The sequence below is a fragment of the Carassius gibelio genome, chromosome B16 (assembly GCF_023724105.1).
Source record: "Carassius gibelio isolate Cgi1373 ecotype wild population from Czech Republic chromosome B16, carGib1.2-hapl.c, whole genome shotgun sequence".
In the NCBI taxonomy this organism is placed as follows: Eukaryota; Metazoa; Chordata; class Actinopteri; order Cypriniformes; family Cyprinidae; genus Carassius; species Carassius gibelio.
The window spans coordinates 31231108-31248236 of NC_068411.1; the positions used below are offsets into that span (position 1 = coordinate 31231108).

The window sequence follows — 17129 nt, forward strand, 5'->3', positions numbered from 1 at the left end:
GTACACGTCTGTCGTCTCTGGATGGAAGATCTGCAGAAGACACATCAGGAATCAGCTTCAGTAATGTTCTTTAGAGTAATGTTGCTGCAGGGCATGATGGGATCAGACGCAGGGTGATTTACCGCCGGCAGGCCGACCTCCGTCATGGCGCTCCTCCAGTGGTTGATGTTGTCTGTGTGACGGAACTGAAGCCCGGACGCCTGAGCAGGAGACATCAGATAGTGACTACTTTGATTATGTTTTTATTACCTTTCTGGACATGGACAGTAGACCGTACACACAGCTTCAATGGAGGGACTGAGAGCTCTCGGACTAAATCTAAAATATCTTAAACTGTGTTCTGGAGATGAACGGAGGTCTCACGGGTTTGGAACGACATGAGGGTGAGTTATTAATGACAATTTAGTTTTCTGGGTGAACTGTGCATTTAATATCCCATGCCATTTTTCATCTCCAATAATTGTATCTTGATTTAAAAATGCTTAGATATTTGTACTGGAAAACAAGACAAAAAACTGAGGATAAACAGTGCACGAACAAAAAAATGTAAATGGAAGTCAATGGGAACCAACATTATTTGGTTCTTTAAAATATCTTCTTTTGTGTTCATACTGGTTCGGAACAAAATGAGTGACTAAATTATATCATTTTTTTAATTGAACTATTCCTTTAAACACTGCAGATAACTTTCTTCTTACTTGGTGTTTTTGCTTGTTGTCTTGTACAAATACCTAAATGTTCTTAAAACAAATACATTTCCTTAAAAAGGAAAACAATATGATAAAAGTCTTGTTGTCCAAAAAAAGTATGAGAATGTGAGTTTATGCATCAAAAATGCATTTCTGCAGGTGGGGTCAGAAAAGTAACCTTGTTTTCCCTTTTAATTTAAAAATAAGTTGATTTTGACCCCAGTCACAAATATTTGCTCTTATTTGAAGCACAAACTCATTTTAATGCATTCTTTTTTTTTAGAAAACAAAACAAGATTTTTTTCCAGTGGTTTTGAGTCAGAAAACATGTTTAGAGTTTTTATGAAACTCAACACATATATCAGTATTAGTGATAGACAGACACTGGCAAAAGCTCATAGAAGAGCGTGGTGGAGGCGCACTATAGCGCCACCTTTTGACAGAACCTGGGGGTTTGTTTTAGCTACAGATATCAAACTGGTACACATCATCATGCCGGACAACCTTTTCATTTACATTCATTAGCTACGACCAACAGGAAGCCGGATATTTTGATTTGAATGTATGTTTTTTTTGTAAAATCTGACATTTTTGCATACTCCTTCCAGGAGAAACAAGTAATTCACCCCAATCTTTGTCTACATGATGCAGATATACTGAAGATGCTAAATTGCGAACGGATTTTGGACATCTTGAACGGTGTTGCCATGGCGATTTATTAAAGTGACAGAAAAAAAAAATCTGTAATTTTGATTTGGGATAAGAATTTGAAAATGGAATAAAAATAAAATAAAAATCTTTTTTTTTTGCAGCGATACATAAGCCACTGATGCCATCAGCGCAGTCATGAATGGCTGACCTTGTATCGCAGCTGGTCCAGGTCGTAAATCTTCTTCAGAGGAACCACACGAGGAGCGAAGCAGTGGCCGAGTTTAGCCAGATAGACTCCGTTCCTCAGCGCCTCCTCCAGCTCAGTGGGGGCAGGTAACTCCTCCTCCAGACACGCCTCCATCCACCTGGGGACCGCAGACACACCCACAGCTTCAGTTTAACACCGCCATAACTAACACTTCAAATTATGATCAACCTAGCAGACAATGGGGTTATTATTGATTGACTGACTTGGTTTTCTGCTCTTATATTGTTTCCTTTTCTTCACCCAACATAGTCAACCCAACAATTATGAATAATTGTTTTATTTATTTTTTACTAATGGATGCAGCACACTATAGTTAACTTATATAAATGAGAATAACAGAATAAAGCAAACTGTGACCTATTATACCCATAAATTCTTCATAGAGTGGACTACCAGTCAAATTTATTTAAAAAGAAAATAAAAAAAACATACCTTGACCTGGCCATGTCACATAATTTCTATCAAAGTTAACATTTTCTAAGCTACAGCGAACAGACTGATAATGTGAGAAATTGTATCTGAATAAACATATCAATAAATAGTTTATAACTTTTGGTTTTTACAGTCTTTCACCTGGATATGTTTCAGCTACAGCACTGAACCCGATGTGGAATACTGCGCATTACATTAAAATACTTCTAATTAGTTTAAGTTTCTTTATCTGATTAACTTGTAGCAGGATACGGTTAACTTTTTGGATACCTGAGGCCCTTTTATATTATTTAATAGAGCACTGATTATCAAAATCAGTGCTCTATTAAATATCAAAAACACAGACACACGTGTGTATGTGAGAAAGAGTGTGTGTGTGTGTGTGTGAGTAAGTGTGTGTGTTGCACCTCTTGGCCTCCTCCAGACGGCACAGGTATTGATAAGCCACATTCTGAATCCTCTGTTCATCCATCTCCTCTGCGGTCAGACGCTCATCTGAAACAACATCAGCGGTGAACAAAATCCACATTCGACCTCAATACAAAACCTCAGACACATTCAACACCAACAAAAACCTCATTCATGTTTAACTCTAAATCTCAAACACATTTAACATGGCAATCTCTCTCTCTCTCTCTTTCTCTCTCACACACACTGGGGACATAACATTGTTTTTATATTCTTTTTGTTAGTTTTAATAAGCTTGCCCTACCCCTCACAGAAAACTTTCTGCATTTTTACAAGTTAATAAAAAAAGAACTTTGTTTACTTTTTTTATTCCAGTTTACAAAATAGTTTTTGGAGATTTTGTCAGGCTAACCTCACTTACACACACACACGCACACGCACACACGCAAGGTAAAATTGTTTTTTTCTTCTTCAATAAGTTACTTACAGCCAGACCGAGTCTGAACCCCGTCGCCCATCTCGGTGTTGTCGATTTCTGATCAATATTCCGGTAACGGTAGATAAACACAAACGCACGCGCTGATCTCTGACAAGCGACGCGATTTACTTCTTATCAAACCGTTTCTGTCTGAAGCCGCGAATTCGTGACGCTCTCGCTCTGTAGTGTTCAATAACTATCTAATTCATCTATATCGATAACTAGAATTAAACTCTCTTTCGGCCGTGATTAATAATTTAATGATAAATGACGCCTGAAAACACGAACGCTCTCGTCTGTCAGTTGTTTACGGTTTGAAAATCCCGCCAGCGTCTCATTGGCTGCCGCGCGTCTCCACCCACCTGATTACGACAGGAAGAGCCGCGGCGCATTGTGGGTACTGTAGTTTAAAAGAGTGGATCGCGTTTTCTCAAATGTTTCGGAGATTCTTTTGGAACCTAAAATATATTTTTTCAATAAAAAATTGTTATTACAAACCTTTTGTTTTCCACCTTAATTTATCACTTTAGGGAAATTCTGTGTATGTAACCCTGGAACAAAAAAATAGTCAAAGGTGCATTTTGATATTTATACATCATCCAAAAGCTGAATAAATCATCTCTCTATTGATGTCTGGTTTGTTAGGAGGACAATATTTGTCTGAGATACAACTATTTGAAAATCTGGAATCTGAGGGAGCAAAAAAATCTAAATATTGAGAAAATCATCTTTAAAGTTGTTCAAATGAAGTTCTTACCAATGCATATTACTAATCAAACATTAAGTTTTAATATATTTATGGTAGGGCATTTACAAAATATCTTCATGAAGGTGATCTTTACTTTATATTCTAATGATTTTTGGTATAAAATAATAATGACTGCTTTTGTGCTGCAGGGACACAGATATAATGTACATAAATTATAATAAAAATGTAGCGGTTACCGTCTTGGACACGTCACAGATGGCGTTTCCATGGAGACGGATGTAAACGGTGTGATCGGCACCTGCTCAGGTGTGCGGAGAGAGAGAGAGAGAGAGAGAGAGAGAGAGAGAGAGAGAGAGAGAGAGAGAGAGACCTGTGGGTTTGCTCACCTGTTTAAACATCGATCAGCTCACAATTCACGACATGATTCTAAAGCACGAGTATGGGAGCATCATCCGGGGATCCCAGAGGAAACTGTTTATTTGTGTAAGTGACTGTATACTCCGTTTATTATGCGTCAATGTTTTACACGTCTGTTATAGCCTCATTAATTACAAGATATGGCTGTATTGTTATAGCGCATATTCGTTATATTGTGTGTAACGAGTCATTGGTTTTCTTTGGTAACTGTGTGTTTAAGTGTCACTCTAGAAGACTTATGAATGATTTATTATTGAAGTGTGAATCCTCTCTGCCATCAACACACACCTTCAAACTCATGTTCAGCTGATGACGACGAACTGTGTTTCAGATTCACCATTCATTTTCTTAACTTTAAAATTTTTAAGTCAGTTCTGGGTCATACATATTAGGATGCATTTAATTTAAGTTTCATAAGAATTCGTGTCAAATATGTCAACGTATAGCGAGGGGCGGGGCTACGGTGGGTCTGATTGACAGCTTGCCCACCCGCCTATGGAGAGTCCCCATAAACCATAAAAAACAATGTGTGTGTGTGTGTGTGTGTGTGTGTGTTCAGGCTGAGCATCATGTCTCTCAGCTGTGATCTGCTCTGAGTTCATGGCCTCTGATGGGTCTCCAGTCAGAGATCCTCAAGAGAAGCAGAAGAAGAAGAAGAAAGAGGAGCGGAGCGGGACGGAGAGAGCTGATGTGGAGGAGACAGATGGTCAGCAGGAGATCCAGAGACTGACCGCAGCTGGACATGCAGCTCTGCAGAGCGGTCACAACAACACAGCACTGCAGAGCTTCAGGAGCGCGCTTAAGGCTGCCTCCAAGGTACCAGAAACACTGTGAGAAATCAACTGACTTGACAATGCTTTCTTCAACATTTCTAAAGGAAATCTTTTTTTTTTTATATAATAACTTTCTCTAATATTTGAACACTTGTGAATGCTATAGGTAAATAACTGTAAATGCAGTGAACAGTAAAACAGCGTCTTTATTGCTCCCAATAATCACATTATTTTTCATAACATAAATTATACACCACATAATCTTAATGTATAGGTCAATGGTTTTCAAACAGTGTAAAAAATAAAATAAAACTAAAACAATAATATATAAGGTTAAGAAATATAATTAAATAATTATCAAAATAAATAATATAGCCTAAGTTAAATTATCACACACTGGAGAAAAAAATAAAAATAAAATTGGTGTGGAAACAGAAATATCTAGTTAAGGGAAGTCATGGCAAGAAAGTTATAATTTAACTCAAAGTTTTTTTAAGTAGGAAAACTGAAACTCTGTTTTCTTGTAAAATGTACCCAAATAATCGTATGTTAGCACGGGGTTTCTCGCACAAATATGGTTAGATTTGAGGATCTTAGACATCTAAAGAATTAAAAACCTGGTTTGGGTCATTCAGCTTCCGCTCTTTTGGTGGCCAGTCAAATACTACTGATTTCATTCGTTAAGTAACCACTTTACTATATTTGATTCAGATTTCTACACTGACATCAGCTACTGAAAACATCTGTTTTGCTGCATCAGACACAGAAGCACAGAGTAAAGCCTCATGATTTGCTGTCGTCTTCAGCTCAGAGAGAAGAGCCTGCAGCGCAGGTGTGCGTTTAATCTGGGTGCGGCGTACGTGGAGGCGGGCGAGCCTCAGAAAGGGCTGGATGTCCTGTCACGCTCACAGCCGGGCGAGAGAGGCGAGCGCATCGCAGACCTGCAGTTTAACCTGGCCACGGCCCACGAGGCTCTGGGGGACCGGACACAGGCGGCGAGACACTATCTGCAGGCCGCACAGCTGTACAGATCACAGGGAGACGCCGGGGCCGAGGGACACACCTGCGTCAGACTCGCACACTGCCACCTGCTGAGAGAGGTCTGCTGTTATAGTCAGGTTCTGTCACATGGACACGGATTGGATTCAATACACTTTGCCAAAAGTCAAGACAAAAATAGTAATCCTTTAGCATAAATGATTCTCGTGCATTGCCAGAAAAAAAACTACCTTGCAATGCATTTTTACATTTTTTACAAAGTGTACGTTATATAAACAGTAATGCATTTTTTAATTCAGTTGCCATTTTTTGCAATAGTCCTTATAATTAAACCGGTGAATTTTATTCACCCCAAATCACTTAACATACAAATTCCATTCAAACTTTGATTCATAATTTGAGATTACAATTTTGAAATCTCTGATAACTGAACTGCATGCCATCATTGTTTCTGGACTGGCCACTGGTCTGAACTCTGGTCTGCTCTTGTATTTCTGTGTTATTTAGTCCTAATGCGTGAGCTGCAGGTGTATTTGAGCCGTGTGTTGTGTTTGTGTGATTCAGGAGTGGGACGAGGCTGTAGCTAGCTTCCAGCGAGCCGCTGAGAGTTATAAACTAGCGGGAAACACATCTGCAGCTGCGCTGGCACTGAAGGATGCTGGGAAACACATGCTGCAGAGCGGCCGCGGCTCGAGCGATGACATCATCAGCGTGCTGACCGACAGCCTGGAGATGAGCGTGAACATAAGCGATCAGCAGACGCTAGGTAACACACTCGCTGTCACTGCTGATTCCCAGCCAAATAAAGATGCATGAACTGATAAAAAATGTATGCAATCAATGCAGTTTAAATTCCTTCAGGTAAAAGCGTCTGCCAAATGCATAAATATAAATACTCTCAAATGCTAGTATACATAAAAAAATATACGTATACATTTTGGTTTAGTGCAGCTGCATTTAACATATGAAATACATAGGTCAGATTGAGCCACCATTTATGCCCTCGCCTGTGTTTCAGGGAAGCTGCTGAGTGACGTGGCTCTGAGTTTCTCTCAGATGAGGCTGTTCTCTGAGGCGTCCGAGTGTTTCGAGCAGGCGCTTCCTCTGGTCTCCTCCAAACCGCACAGACTGGCTGTGGTTCTGCAGAATCTAGGCGCCGTCTATAACAGTTTGGGTCAGTACGAGCAGTCCCTGAGGTTCCACCGAGAGGCAGCGGCGCTCCACGGTGAGACACACACAGCTCAGAGAGGAAACACCTGAGTTTACATCAGTTATGTGCATGTGTGGGGCCAATGCTTCAGTGCATTTTCATGATAATGTCTGTTGATCTGCTGCTATGCTGGGTTCATGAGCAGTGTATCATCATGATTACTGTAATACCCTGTGAGTGAGTGATGTGTGGCATGTCCTGCAGGCTCTCTGGGCAGTCGAGGAGCTCAGGGTCGCTGCTTCAGTAATCTGGGGTTTGCTCTGATGGAGCTGGGAGAACTGGAGGAGGCGTGGGAGAGTTACCTACACGCACAACAGGCCTTCAGAGACACCGGTACTGAACCACAGACACACACACACACACACACCGGTACTGAACCACAGACACACACACACACACACACACACACACACACACTGGTACTGAACCACTGACACACACACACACACACCGGTACAGAACCACTGACACACACACACCGGTACTGAACCACTGACACACACACACACACACACACACCGGTACTGAACCACAGACACACACACACACACACACACACACACACACTGGTACTGAACCACAGACACACACACACCGGTACTGAACCACTGACACACACACACACCGGTACTGAACCACAGACACACACACACTGGTACTGAACCACAGACACACACACACACACACCGGTACTGAACCACTGACACACACAACGGTACTGAACCACTGACACACACACACCGGTACTGAACCACAGACACACACACACACACACCGGTACTGAACCACTGACACACACACCGGTACTGAACCACAGACACACACACACACAACGGTACTGAACCACTGACACACACACACCGGTACTGAACCACGGACACACACACACAACGGTACTGAACCACTGACACACACACACCGGTACTGAACCACTGACACACATACACACACACACCGGTACTGAACCACAGACACACACACACCGGTACTGAACCACTGACACACACACACACCGGTACTGAACCACTGACACACACACACACACACACACACACACACACACACACCGGTACTGAACCACTGACACACACACACACCGGTACTGAACCACTGACACACACACACACCGGTACTGAACCACTGACACACACACACACCGGTACTGAACCACTGACACACACACACACCGGTACTGAACCACTGACACACACACACACACACACACACACACCGGTACTGAACCACTGACACACACACACACCGGTACTGAACCACAGACACACACGCACACCGGTACTGAACCACTGACACACACACACACACACACACACACACACACCGGTACTGAACCACAGACACACACACACCGGTACTGAACCACAGACACACACACACACTGGTACTGAACCACTGACACACACACACACACACACACCGGTTCTGAACCACAGACACACACACACACCGGTACTGAACCACAGACACACACACACACCGGTACTGAACCACTGACACACACACATACACCGGTACTGAACCACTGACACACACACACCGGTACTGAACCACAGACACACACACACAATGGTACTGAACCACAGACACAGACACACACACACACACACACACACACACACCGGTACTGAACCACAGACACACACACACACTGGTACTGAACCACTGACACACACACACACACACACCGGTACTGAACCACAGACACACACACACACCGGTACTGAACCACAGACACACACACACACTGGTACTGAACCACTGACACACACACACACCGGTACAGAGCCACTGACACACACACCGGTACTGAACCACAGACACACATACACACCGGTACTGAACCACAGACACACACACACACACCAGTACTGAACCACTGACACACATACACACACACACCGGTACTGAACCACAGACACACACACACACACACCGGTACTGAACCACTGACACACACACACACACACCGGTACTGAACCACTGACACACACACACACACACACTGGTACTGAACCACTGACACACACACACACACACACACACACACCGGTACTGAACCACTGACACACACACACACACACACACCGGTACTGAACCACTGACACACACACACACACACACACACACACCGGTACTGAACCACTGACACACACACACACCGGTACTGAACCACTGACACACACACACATGCACACCGGTACTGAACCACTGACACACACACACACACACACACACACACACCGGTACTGAACCACAGACACACACACACACCGGTACTGAACCACAGACACACACACACACTGGTACTGAACCACTGACACACACACACACCGGTACTGAACCACAGACACACACACACACCGGTACTGAACCACAGACACACACACACACACTGGTACTGAACCACTGACACACACACAACGGTACTGAACCACAGACACACACACACACACACCGGTACTGAACCACAGACACACACACACACCGGTACTGAACCACTGACACACACACACACACCGGTACTGAACCACTGACACACACACACACACACACACACACCGGTACTGAACCACTGACACACACACACACACCGGTACTGAACAACACACACACACATACACACACACACACACACACACACACACACATCGGTAGTGAACCACTGACACACACACACTCCGGTACTGAACCACTGACACACACACACCAGTACTGAACCACTGATACACACACACACACACACACACACACACACTGGTACTGAACCACAGACACACACACACACACACTGGTACACTGGAAAATTTTCAAGTGTAACTATATGCTAATTGTACCACTAATTATATTTTAGGATGTAGGCTATTCTCGTAAGCATTATAGATAGTTTGATTCTGTTGTAGAACCTTGAGATGCAGATTTCACTAATAAGGGAAGACTGTTCCATAACCTAGGACCGGCCACTGGAAACCATTCACCTTTCAACTTCAGTCATGATCCTGGATATGACAGAGTAACACTATCTGTAGATCGCAAGCATCTGGCACACCTATTCACATTTACAAGATCTGAAAAATCAAGAAGGTGCCAGACCATTTAAGGAAATAAAAAGAGAAGAACAGTGGTGAGAGAACACATCCCTGAGGGGCACCAGTATTAGTGAAACAGCTGTTTGACATGAATTTCCCCAGTCTCACTAACTGTTGCCTATCTGTCAGAAAGCTGGTGATCCACTGTCAGATAAAGCTAGGAACAGAGAGCTGGGCCAGTTTGGTCAAGTGAAGTCACCTTTATTTATATAGCGCTTTAAACAAAATACATTGCGTCAAAGCAACTGAACAACATTCATTAGGAAAACAGTGTGTCAATAATGCAAAATTATAGTTAAAGGCAGTTCATAATTGAATTCAGTGATGTCATCTCTGTTCAGTTTAAATAGTGTCTGTGCATTTATTTGCAATCAAGTCAACGATATCGCTGTAGATGAAGTGACCCCAACTAAGCAAGACAGAGGCGACAAATCAAATGACCAAATCTTGGCCAAAATCAAACAGTGTGTGCTGGGCTTTAAAAACTGCATTAACACGCATCCTAATTACTACACTTGAGCTGCAAGACTGAAAACAGTTCCTTCATGATCAAACTGATGGATCTGACTCTGAATAAAAGGAGTGGGGCTTCAATCTTTACACACACACATCCACACACATACTCAAACACAGACTCAACATCCAAACACAAATGTACACATGCTACCTGTTTATCTCTCTCTCTCTCCACAGATGACCCGTCCGGTCAGTGGCAGGCCTGTGAGGGTCTCGGTGGGATCAAACTTCAGATGAAGGATCCGGATAAAGCCGCCATGTACTATAAAGATGCCCTACGACTGCTGTGCAAATGCCAGGTGAGATCTGAACACAGAACCATTACTGCATGTTCCAGAATACAAGTCATGTGTTAATCATCTGAAACATGTTGCAGGCTTTATCACAGATACAGTGTTTAGTGTTTGAGTGTAATGACCAGCTGTGTGTTTGATCCGCAGGACGTGTCTGCTTCAGTGCAGGAGCGTCTGGTCAGTGAACTGAGTGAAGCGTTACAGCAGAAGCTGCGCATACAGCAGGTCAGTCTGTAGTTATTATTACACATAACTGCTTTTGATATATAATCACAAACGTTTGGGCCAATTGTGCAAGCACAGCCATGTATTATTTAAATTGTAATCACCATACTGTGACGTTCATCATGGTTTTCTATTCTCTCTCTCAGAGAGGACCACATCATGACCGCCGACAGCCCCGGTAACACCACATAACACACACCTCTTCATCAGACGGTGCACGAGTGTGTTTCTGAGTGAATGAAGCTGTAGTGTGTTGTGTCTGCAGGACGATGGCTGTGAGGTCTGATGTCCAGCGGTGGAGAGAGATGCAGAACGGAGGAAAAGCACCACGTAAGAACTGAACACACACATTCACAGCTGAGAAACACACTATACAGAAGATCAGATTTACTGTGTGTTATTCTGTTATTCTCAGCAGACGGGAAACAGCACAGCCGAACCATCACCTCATCAGAGACACTCCTGCAGCAGGAGCAAGAACACACTCATCCTCACAGCACACTGCCAGAGACCAACAGGTCAACACACACACACACACACACACACACACACACACACACTCACACACACACACGCACGCACACAGACACGCACGCACGCACACAGACACACACACACACAGACACACACACACACACACACTCACACACGCACGCACACACACACACGCGCATACACATATATATATATATATATATATATATATATATATATATATTTATATATATATAACATATGAATTATTATAGTAATATTGGACATTATATATAATTTTTTTTATGTAGTAATAGCAATTATTATAAAAATGTTTTATGATTTATATAATTATTTAGCCATAACAATAAACAATCACAACATTTTTAGGACATATTGTGCAGCCCTCAAACAAGCAACATTGGATAATTGATATATATATATATATATATATATATATATATTAGAATAAGGTTTTTATGTCATACACTTGAAGAAATGTCTCAGAGTCTTCACACTGTTAAATGTGATCGTCAGGAATCTGAATAACACGTATGATAAAGCAGAAGTGAATCAGCAGATCGTCCCATCAGAGTGTTCAGGATCACCAGCACACGGTCAGTCTCAACAAACACACAGATATCAGAGAAGATACACAGAGAAGACTTCAGCTGAAACCTGACTTTACCTCTACAGGTGATGCGTCTGCTGTGAAGCCGAGGCTGATGAACGGGTATCAATCTGTCTCTCATGTATTTTATATAAATGAATGCCTAAATCTGGTGCTGGTCATGATTGTAATGAAGATGATGAATTATTTTGTGATGGTAATGTTTCAGCAGACACCCATTGGTCAGGAGCACGGTGGCTCCGCCCATCACTCACCTTGACAGAGATGAAGCCCCGCCCCTGATGAGGAGACTGAAGTCCAGATTCTGCACAGTCATGTGACATAAAGAATAATTTCTCCATAGAGATTAGCTTTTCTAGTTTCTCAGGAGTTGTGTTTGCCATGAAGACACTTCCAGACTGCAAAGATTAAAGATGAAGTCAAAACTGAAGCAGGAGCTGAACTCTCCAGAGGAGCTGCACCTGCTTTAGTATATAACAGATGTTCTGTTAAAATGAGACATTTGAAAGGGTGGATGAGACGCCCTGAACTCTTGTGATGCCAACCGTGTGATCATAAATCATGTGTTATTTCATGCAGTATTGCTGGATTTCAGCAGGACACATTATTGTCTCTTTTCAGTTTTATTACACTTTCACCAATTTCAACATCCTGAGTGAATCCACGTGTCTTTTCCAACACTAAAGCACCTCCTGCACTGATGATATAAAAATAAATTTGATATCAAAACTTTTTAAAAGTCATTAATGTGATTTTCCATTTAAAAGTATTCCATGAACAAAAAGACTCTTTTCAGATTTAAATTCAGTCAGTCTGAGATTTCCAGGTTTTTATTCTTAAAGGGACAGTTCACCCTTAAATTACTCGCCCACATGTCGTTCCAAACCCATAAGACCTTCGTTCATCTTCACAACACAAACTGAGATATTTCTGATGAAATCCGAGAGCTCTCTTCAGAAAATAAACAAATAAATAAAGCATTTACATGATAAACCCAAACAGGATAAACAGTTATTGAATAAAACACTGGTGTCTCTTATTTTAGAACAGTCACCGTATTTCTGAAAGTACTCAGATATGTGTGAAAATATTCAGATGTAACCCTCTTTGCAATCGGTAACATTTAAGTAACTGTAATTGTTACTTTTTTTGTAACAGATTACAGTTACTTTCTGTTACATGCAGTGCTTTAAGTGGGCAGGTACGCCCCAGTACTCAGTACCGCCACTTCCAAATATAGCTCTTGAGCATAAGGCCACCTGTCCATGCGCCCAGAACGTGATTTTAGCATACAGGTAGCTAAGTTCATTTGGACATCTGTTTTAATAAAGGTTTTAATCCTTTGCCTGCGCTGCCGCTTTTCAGAGCTTCTTCCAGGATTGGAGTATGGAGCGTCAATCATTTGAACCAGTTTGGGAGTTCGAAGCGGGATCGCGAATCATTTGAGTCAGTTCGAGGAATCGTAGCGGGTTCGCGAATCATTTGAGTCAGGTCGGGAGTTCATAGCGGGTTCGCGAATCATTTGAGTCAGTTTGGGGATCGCGAATCATTTGAGTCAGTTTGGGAGTTCGTAGCGGCTTCGCGAATCATTTGAATCAGTTCGAGGAATCGTAGCGGGTTCGCGAATCATTTGAGTCAGGTCGGGAGTTCATAGCGGGTTCGCGAATCATTTGAGTCAGTTCGGGAATTCGTAGCGGGTTCGCGAATCAGTTGAGTAAGTTTGGGGATCGCAAATCATTGGAATCAGTTCGGGATCCGGAGCGGCTTCGCGGATCATTTGAATCAATTAGAGGAATCGGAGCGGGTCCGCGAATCATTTGAGTCAGTTCGGGAGTTCGGAACGGGATCGCGAATCATTTGAGTCAATTTGGGGATCGCGAATCATTTGAGTCAGTTCGGGAGTTATTAAAAATCCTTTTGCACATTTTATTTATGTTCAGTAGTTATTTCTAGCTCAAGCAAATCCACAAACTAATAAAATGATTTATTATTAAGGTTGCCTGTTGACTGCGGTATATAAAACCCCTTCAATATAGTTGTTGTTACCTCAGGGGATGAGGGGAGTCATCAAAAACAATAACAAACAAACAAATAAAACAGAAAATAATTTTTTTGGCTATAATAGAGTACCGGCACCTCTTTTGGGCCACTTAAAGCACTGGTTACATGTAACTAGTTACTCCCCAACACTGCAACATTCTCACAGGATAAACATATGAAAGACGGGGCTTGTATCAAGAGTAACTCAAAATCAATACATCGAACCAGGAATTATAAAGAATTTCAGACGATATTTTCCCATTGGTTCCCAGTGGAGGATTCTCTCTCTCTCTCTCTCACACACACACACACACACACACACACACACTGAGTCTGTACTCACCGCAGCTCTCCTCATTTCTCCAGGATTCCTCTGCTTCTCCTCTTCATCACATCTCCTGAACTAGATTATGAGACGTGATGATGGGATCCAGGATGAGCAGATCCCGATCATCCTCTGTTCATCTGATGGGATGTGAGATCTGGATCATCAGGAATTCCTTTGATTGACTCGAACAGGATTCAGTGCCATGGGAGAGAGTGAGTCACAGAGTAGGTGAGCATTTCACCAGAGCTTCATCCTAACAGCTGATGAAGAGCTAAAAACTAATTCATGAGAAATGTTCAAATTGAAATTAGTTTAAAATAAAAACAAGCTAAATAAATGGTTTAGCTGCATGCAGTGTTTGCATGAACTAACAATCTCTAACAAGTCTAGATTTACAGTCAGTATACTGTACTGCAGTGGAGTCCAAACCTATAAATAATGATCCTATTTCGCATATTATTTTCATATTGTCTTCACAAGTTCTGTATTCAAAGGTAGCTTGAGCATGAATGTGAGTGTGTCTGTATGTGGCGTCTCTTTTGCTTTGATAAACAAACCCTGAAGATCTCGTCACCTATAAATAACACAGGATCATAAATATTTCTGGTAATACGTTAAATTAAATATTTATGCACCTTACAGTACATGACATGATCTCATGAATGATTATAATTATCTATGCATTCAATAAGCATTATGCATTAAATCACATAACAAACAATTTCAGCTCATCCATCGGCAAAGCTGCATTTTATTATTTTAAAGTCAAGTGTACCCATATTTTCTGTTTTACATCAGTGTTTCATAACCTTTTATGCTTTTATCCAAGTGTCTAAATTGCATTCAATCTATACATGGGAATCGAACCAATGACCTTTGTGTACCGTTGACGCATTTATATAGTTTGAGCCGCAAGAATGTTAAATAATCCTAAAATGGTTTGAATGTGCTGTAATCTGACACTGGGATCTCAAACACAATATTTAACCCCGCGGTCGCTGGATTCAGAGCTCTGCTGACACACAGTACTGGTTTCATCCTCAGTCAGCAGGAAGCTGTCGCATGTGTCTTTTATTCTGTTTAACAAACTAATCTTTGACCTTCAGGTTAAGCCATCAAACCCCACCGAGACTCTTCAGGCTTCTCGTTTAACACGTGGAGTGTTTGTTAATGAATGTGTTGACGATCACAGACTCCTTGGGTTTGAGCTGCACACTAGTGATTCTATCAGGACGTCTGGTTCTGTGTTGGATCTCAGTGTGTGTGCGGCGCTGAACTGGACTCCTGCAGCTGAAGAGACGTTTGTTTGGCAGGAACCTGCTGTTCAGACTCAGATCAGGGCTTTAGTTGAGTATGTGTGGTGTGATGCTCCTTCGCTCTGTGTTGAATGCCTGACAGCGAGACAGAGACACAAACACACTGAGGACAGCTCTTCTCTGCTGTCGGCTCTGATCTGACGCTGACTGACAGTGTGTGTGTGGACGCTCTAACCACAAATGCATCACTCAAACACACTTTAAAATCTGTCTGAAATGTAAATTAGCTCTAATAGGTTTCTGAATGCATGTTTTTGAGCTTACTGTGAACGATTCATCATGTGCATGTTTCATATTGCTTCTTTTTTTGTGCATCAGTGTATTTGATCATTCCTGTGGTTCAGACGCTGTCTGTGTCTCTTCACGCAGGTGCAGATCAGAGCGAGTGATGTCTGATAACACATCACATGTGTCTGTGTCTAACACGTCTCTCTCTCGGCCGCTGACGGACTGGACGGTGCCCATCTTCACTCGCGCGGCTCAGGCCCGTGTCACAGCCACCATGGCACTCTTCCTGTTCACCGCCGTCAGTAACCTGGCGCTCCTCATCAGTGTGTCCCGCGTCACACCTGCATCCTCTCATCATCAGCCTGGCGTCCGCTGACCTGATGATGACCTTCATCGTGATGCCGCTGGACATGGTGTGGAACGTGACGGTGCAGTGGTACGCCGGAGACGGACTCTGTAAGCTGCTGTGCTTCCACACACACACACACACACACACACACACACACACACACACACACACACACACACACACACACACACACACACACACAACACAAACACAAACACACACACACACACACACACACACAAACACACACACACACACAAACACACACACACACACACACACACACACACACACACACACAGACACACACACACACATACGTGTTTGTTTTTGTGTAAAGTGTGTTCATCCCATAGGTGTAATGGTTTTTATTCTGTACAAACTGTATATTCTATGTCCCTTCACCAACCCTACACCTAACCCTAACCCTCACAGGAAACTTTCTGCATTTTTACTTTCTCAAAAAAACTCATTCTGTATGATTTATAAGTGTTTTGAAAAATGGGGACATGGGTTATGTCCTCATAAGTCACCCTCTCCTTGTAATACCTGTGTCATACCCATGTCATTATACACACACACACACACACA

The 17129-nt window shown here is 42.4% G+C and overlaps 2 protein-coding genes and 1 long non-coding RNA gene across 3 annotated transcripts in view; 2 read left to right on the forward strand and 1 right to left on the reverse strand.

The window, feature by feature from the left end:
- The window catches only part of iqgap3 (IQ motif containing GTPase activating protein 3), a 21292-nt gene extending 17983 nt beyond the window's left edge, over positions 1–3309 (reverse strand). The window contains exons 1-5 of the mRNA XM_052579226.1: positions 2936–3309; positions 2448–2535; positions 1549–1705; positions 123–200; positions 1–30 (exon numbers count right to left, since the gene is read on the reverse strand). The exon at positions 1–30 is cut by the window's left edge and continues 47 nt beyond it. Coding sequence (XP_052435186.1) covers positions 1–30; positions 123–200; positions 1549–1705; positions 2448–2535; positions 2936–2966 — 384 coding nt within the window. The 5' untranslated portion in view covers positions 2967–3309. The remainder of the gene's footprint in view (positions 31–122; positions 201–1548; positions 1706–2447; positions 2536–2935) is intronic.
- Positions 3310–4619: 1310 nt separating this feature from the next.
- On the forward strand, positions 4620–12075 carry LOC127974763 (tetratricopeptide repeat protein 24). Its single transcript, XM_052578258.1, has 11 exons — positions 4620–4868; positions 5632–5925; positions 6389–6590; positions 6843–7049; positions 7239–7367; positions 10832–10953; positions 11095–11172; positions 11319–11350; positions 11438–11502; positions 11588–11690; positions 12051–12075. The coding sequence occupies exons 1-11, from the start codon at positions 4653–4655 to the stop codon at positions 12073–12075; spliced, it is 1473 nt and encodes a 490-aa protein (XP_052434218.1). The 5' UTR covers positions 4620–4652.
- Positions 12076–12180: 105 nt separating this feature from the next.
- LOC127975295 (uncharacterized) lies at positions 12181–12966 on the forward strand. Its single transcript, XR_008157465.1, has 3 exons — positions 12181–12263; positions 12343–12379; positions 12486–12966. It is a non-coding gene; the product is annotated as an uncharacterized LOC127975295 (long non-coding RNA).
- Positions 12967–17129: the final 4163 nt, after the last annotated feature.

Excerpts from the sequence above, each read along its gene's own strand:
- LOC127974763 (XM_052578258.1), top strand. The coding sequence starts at position 4,653 with ATGGCCTCTGATGGGTCTCCAGTCAGAGATCCTCAAGAGAAGCAGAAG. Across the intron at positions 4,869-5,631 it reads CGCTTAAGGCTGCCTCCAAG|CTCAGAGAGAAGAGCCTGCA; the intron begins GTACCAGAAACA and ends TGTCGTCTTCAG. Across the intron at positions 10,954-11,094 it reads GACTGCTGTGCAAATGCCAG|GACGTGTCTGCTTCAGTGCA; the intron begins GTGAGATCTGAA and ends TTTGATCCGCAG.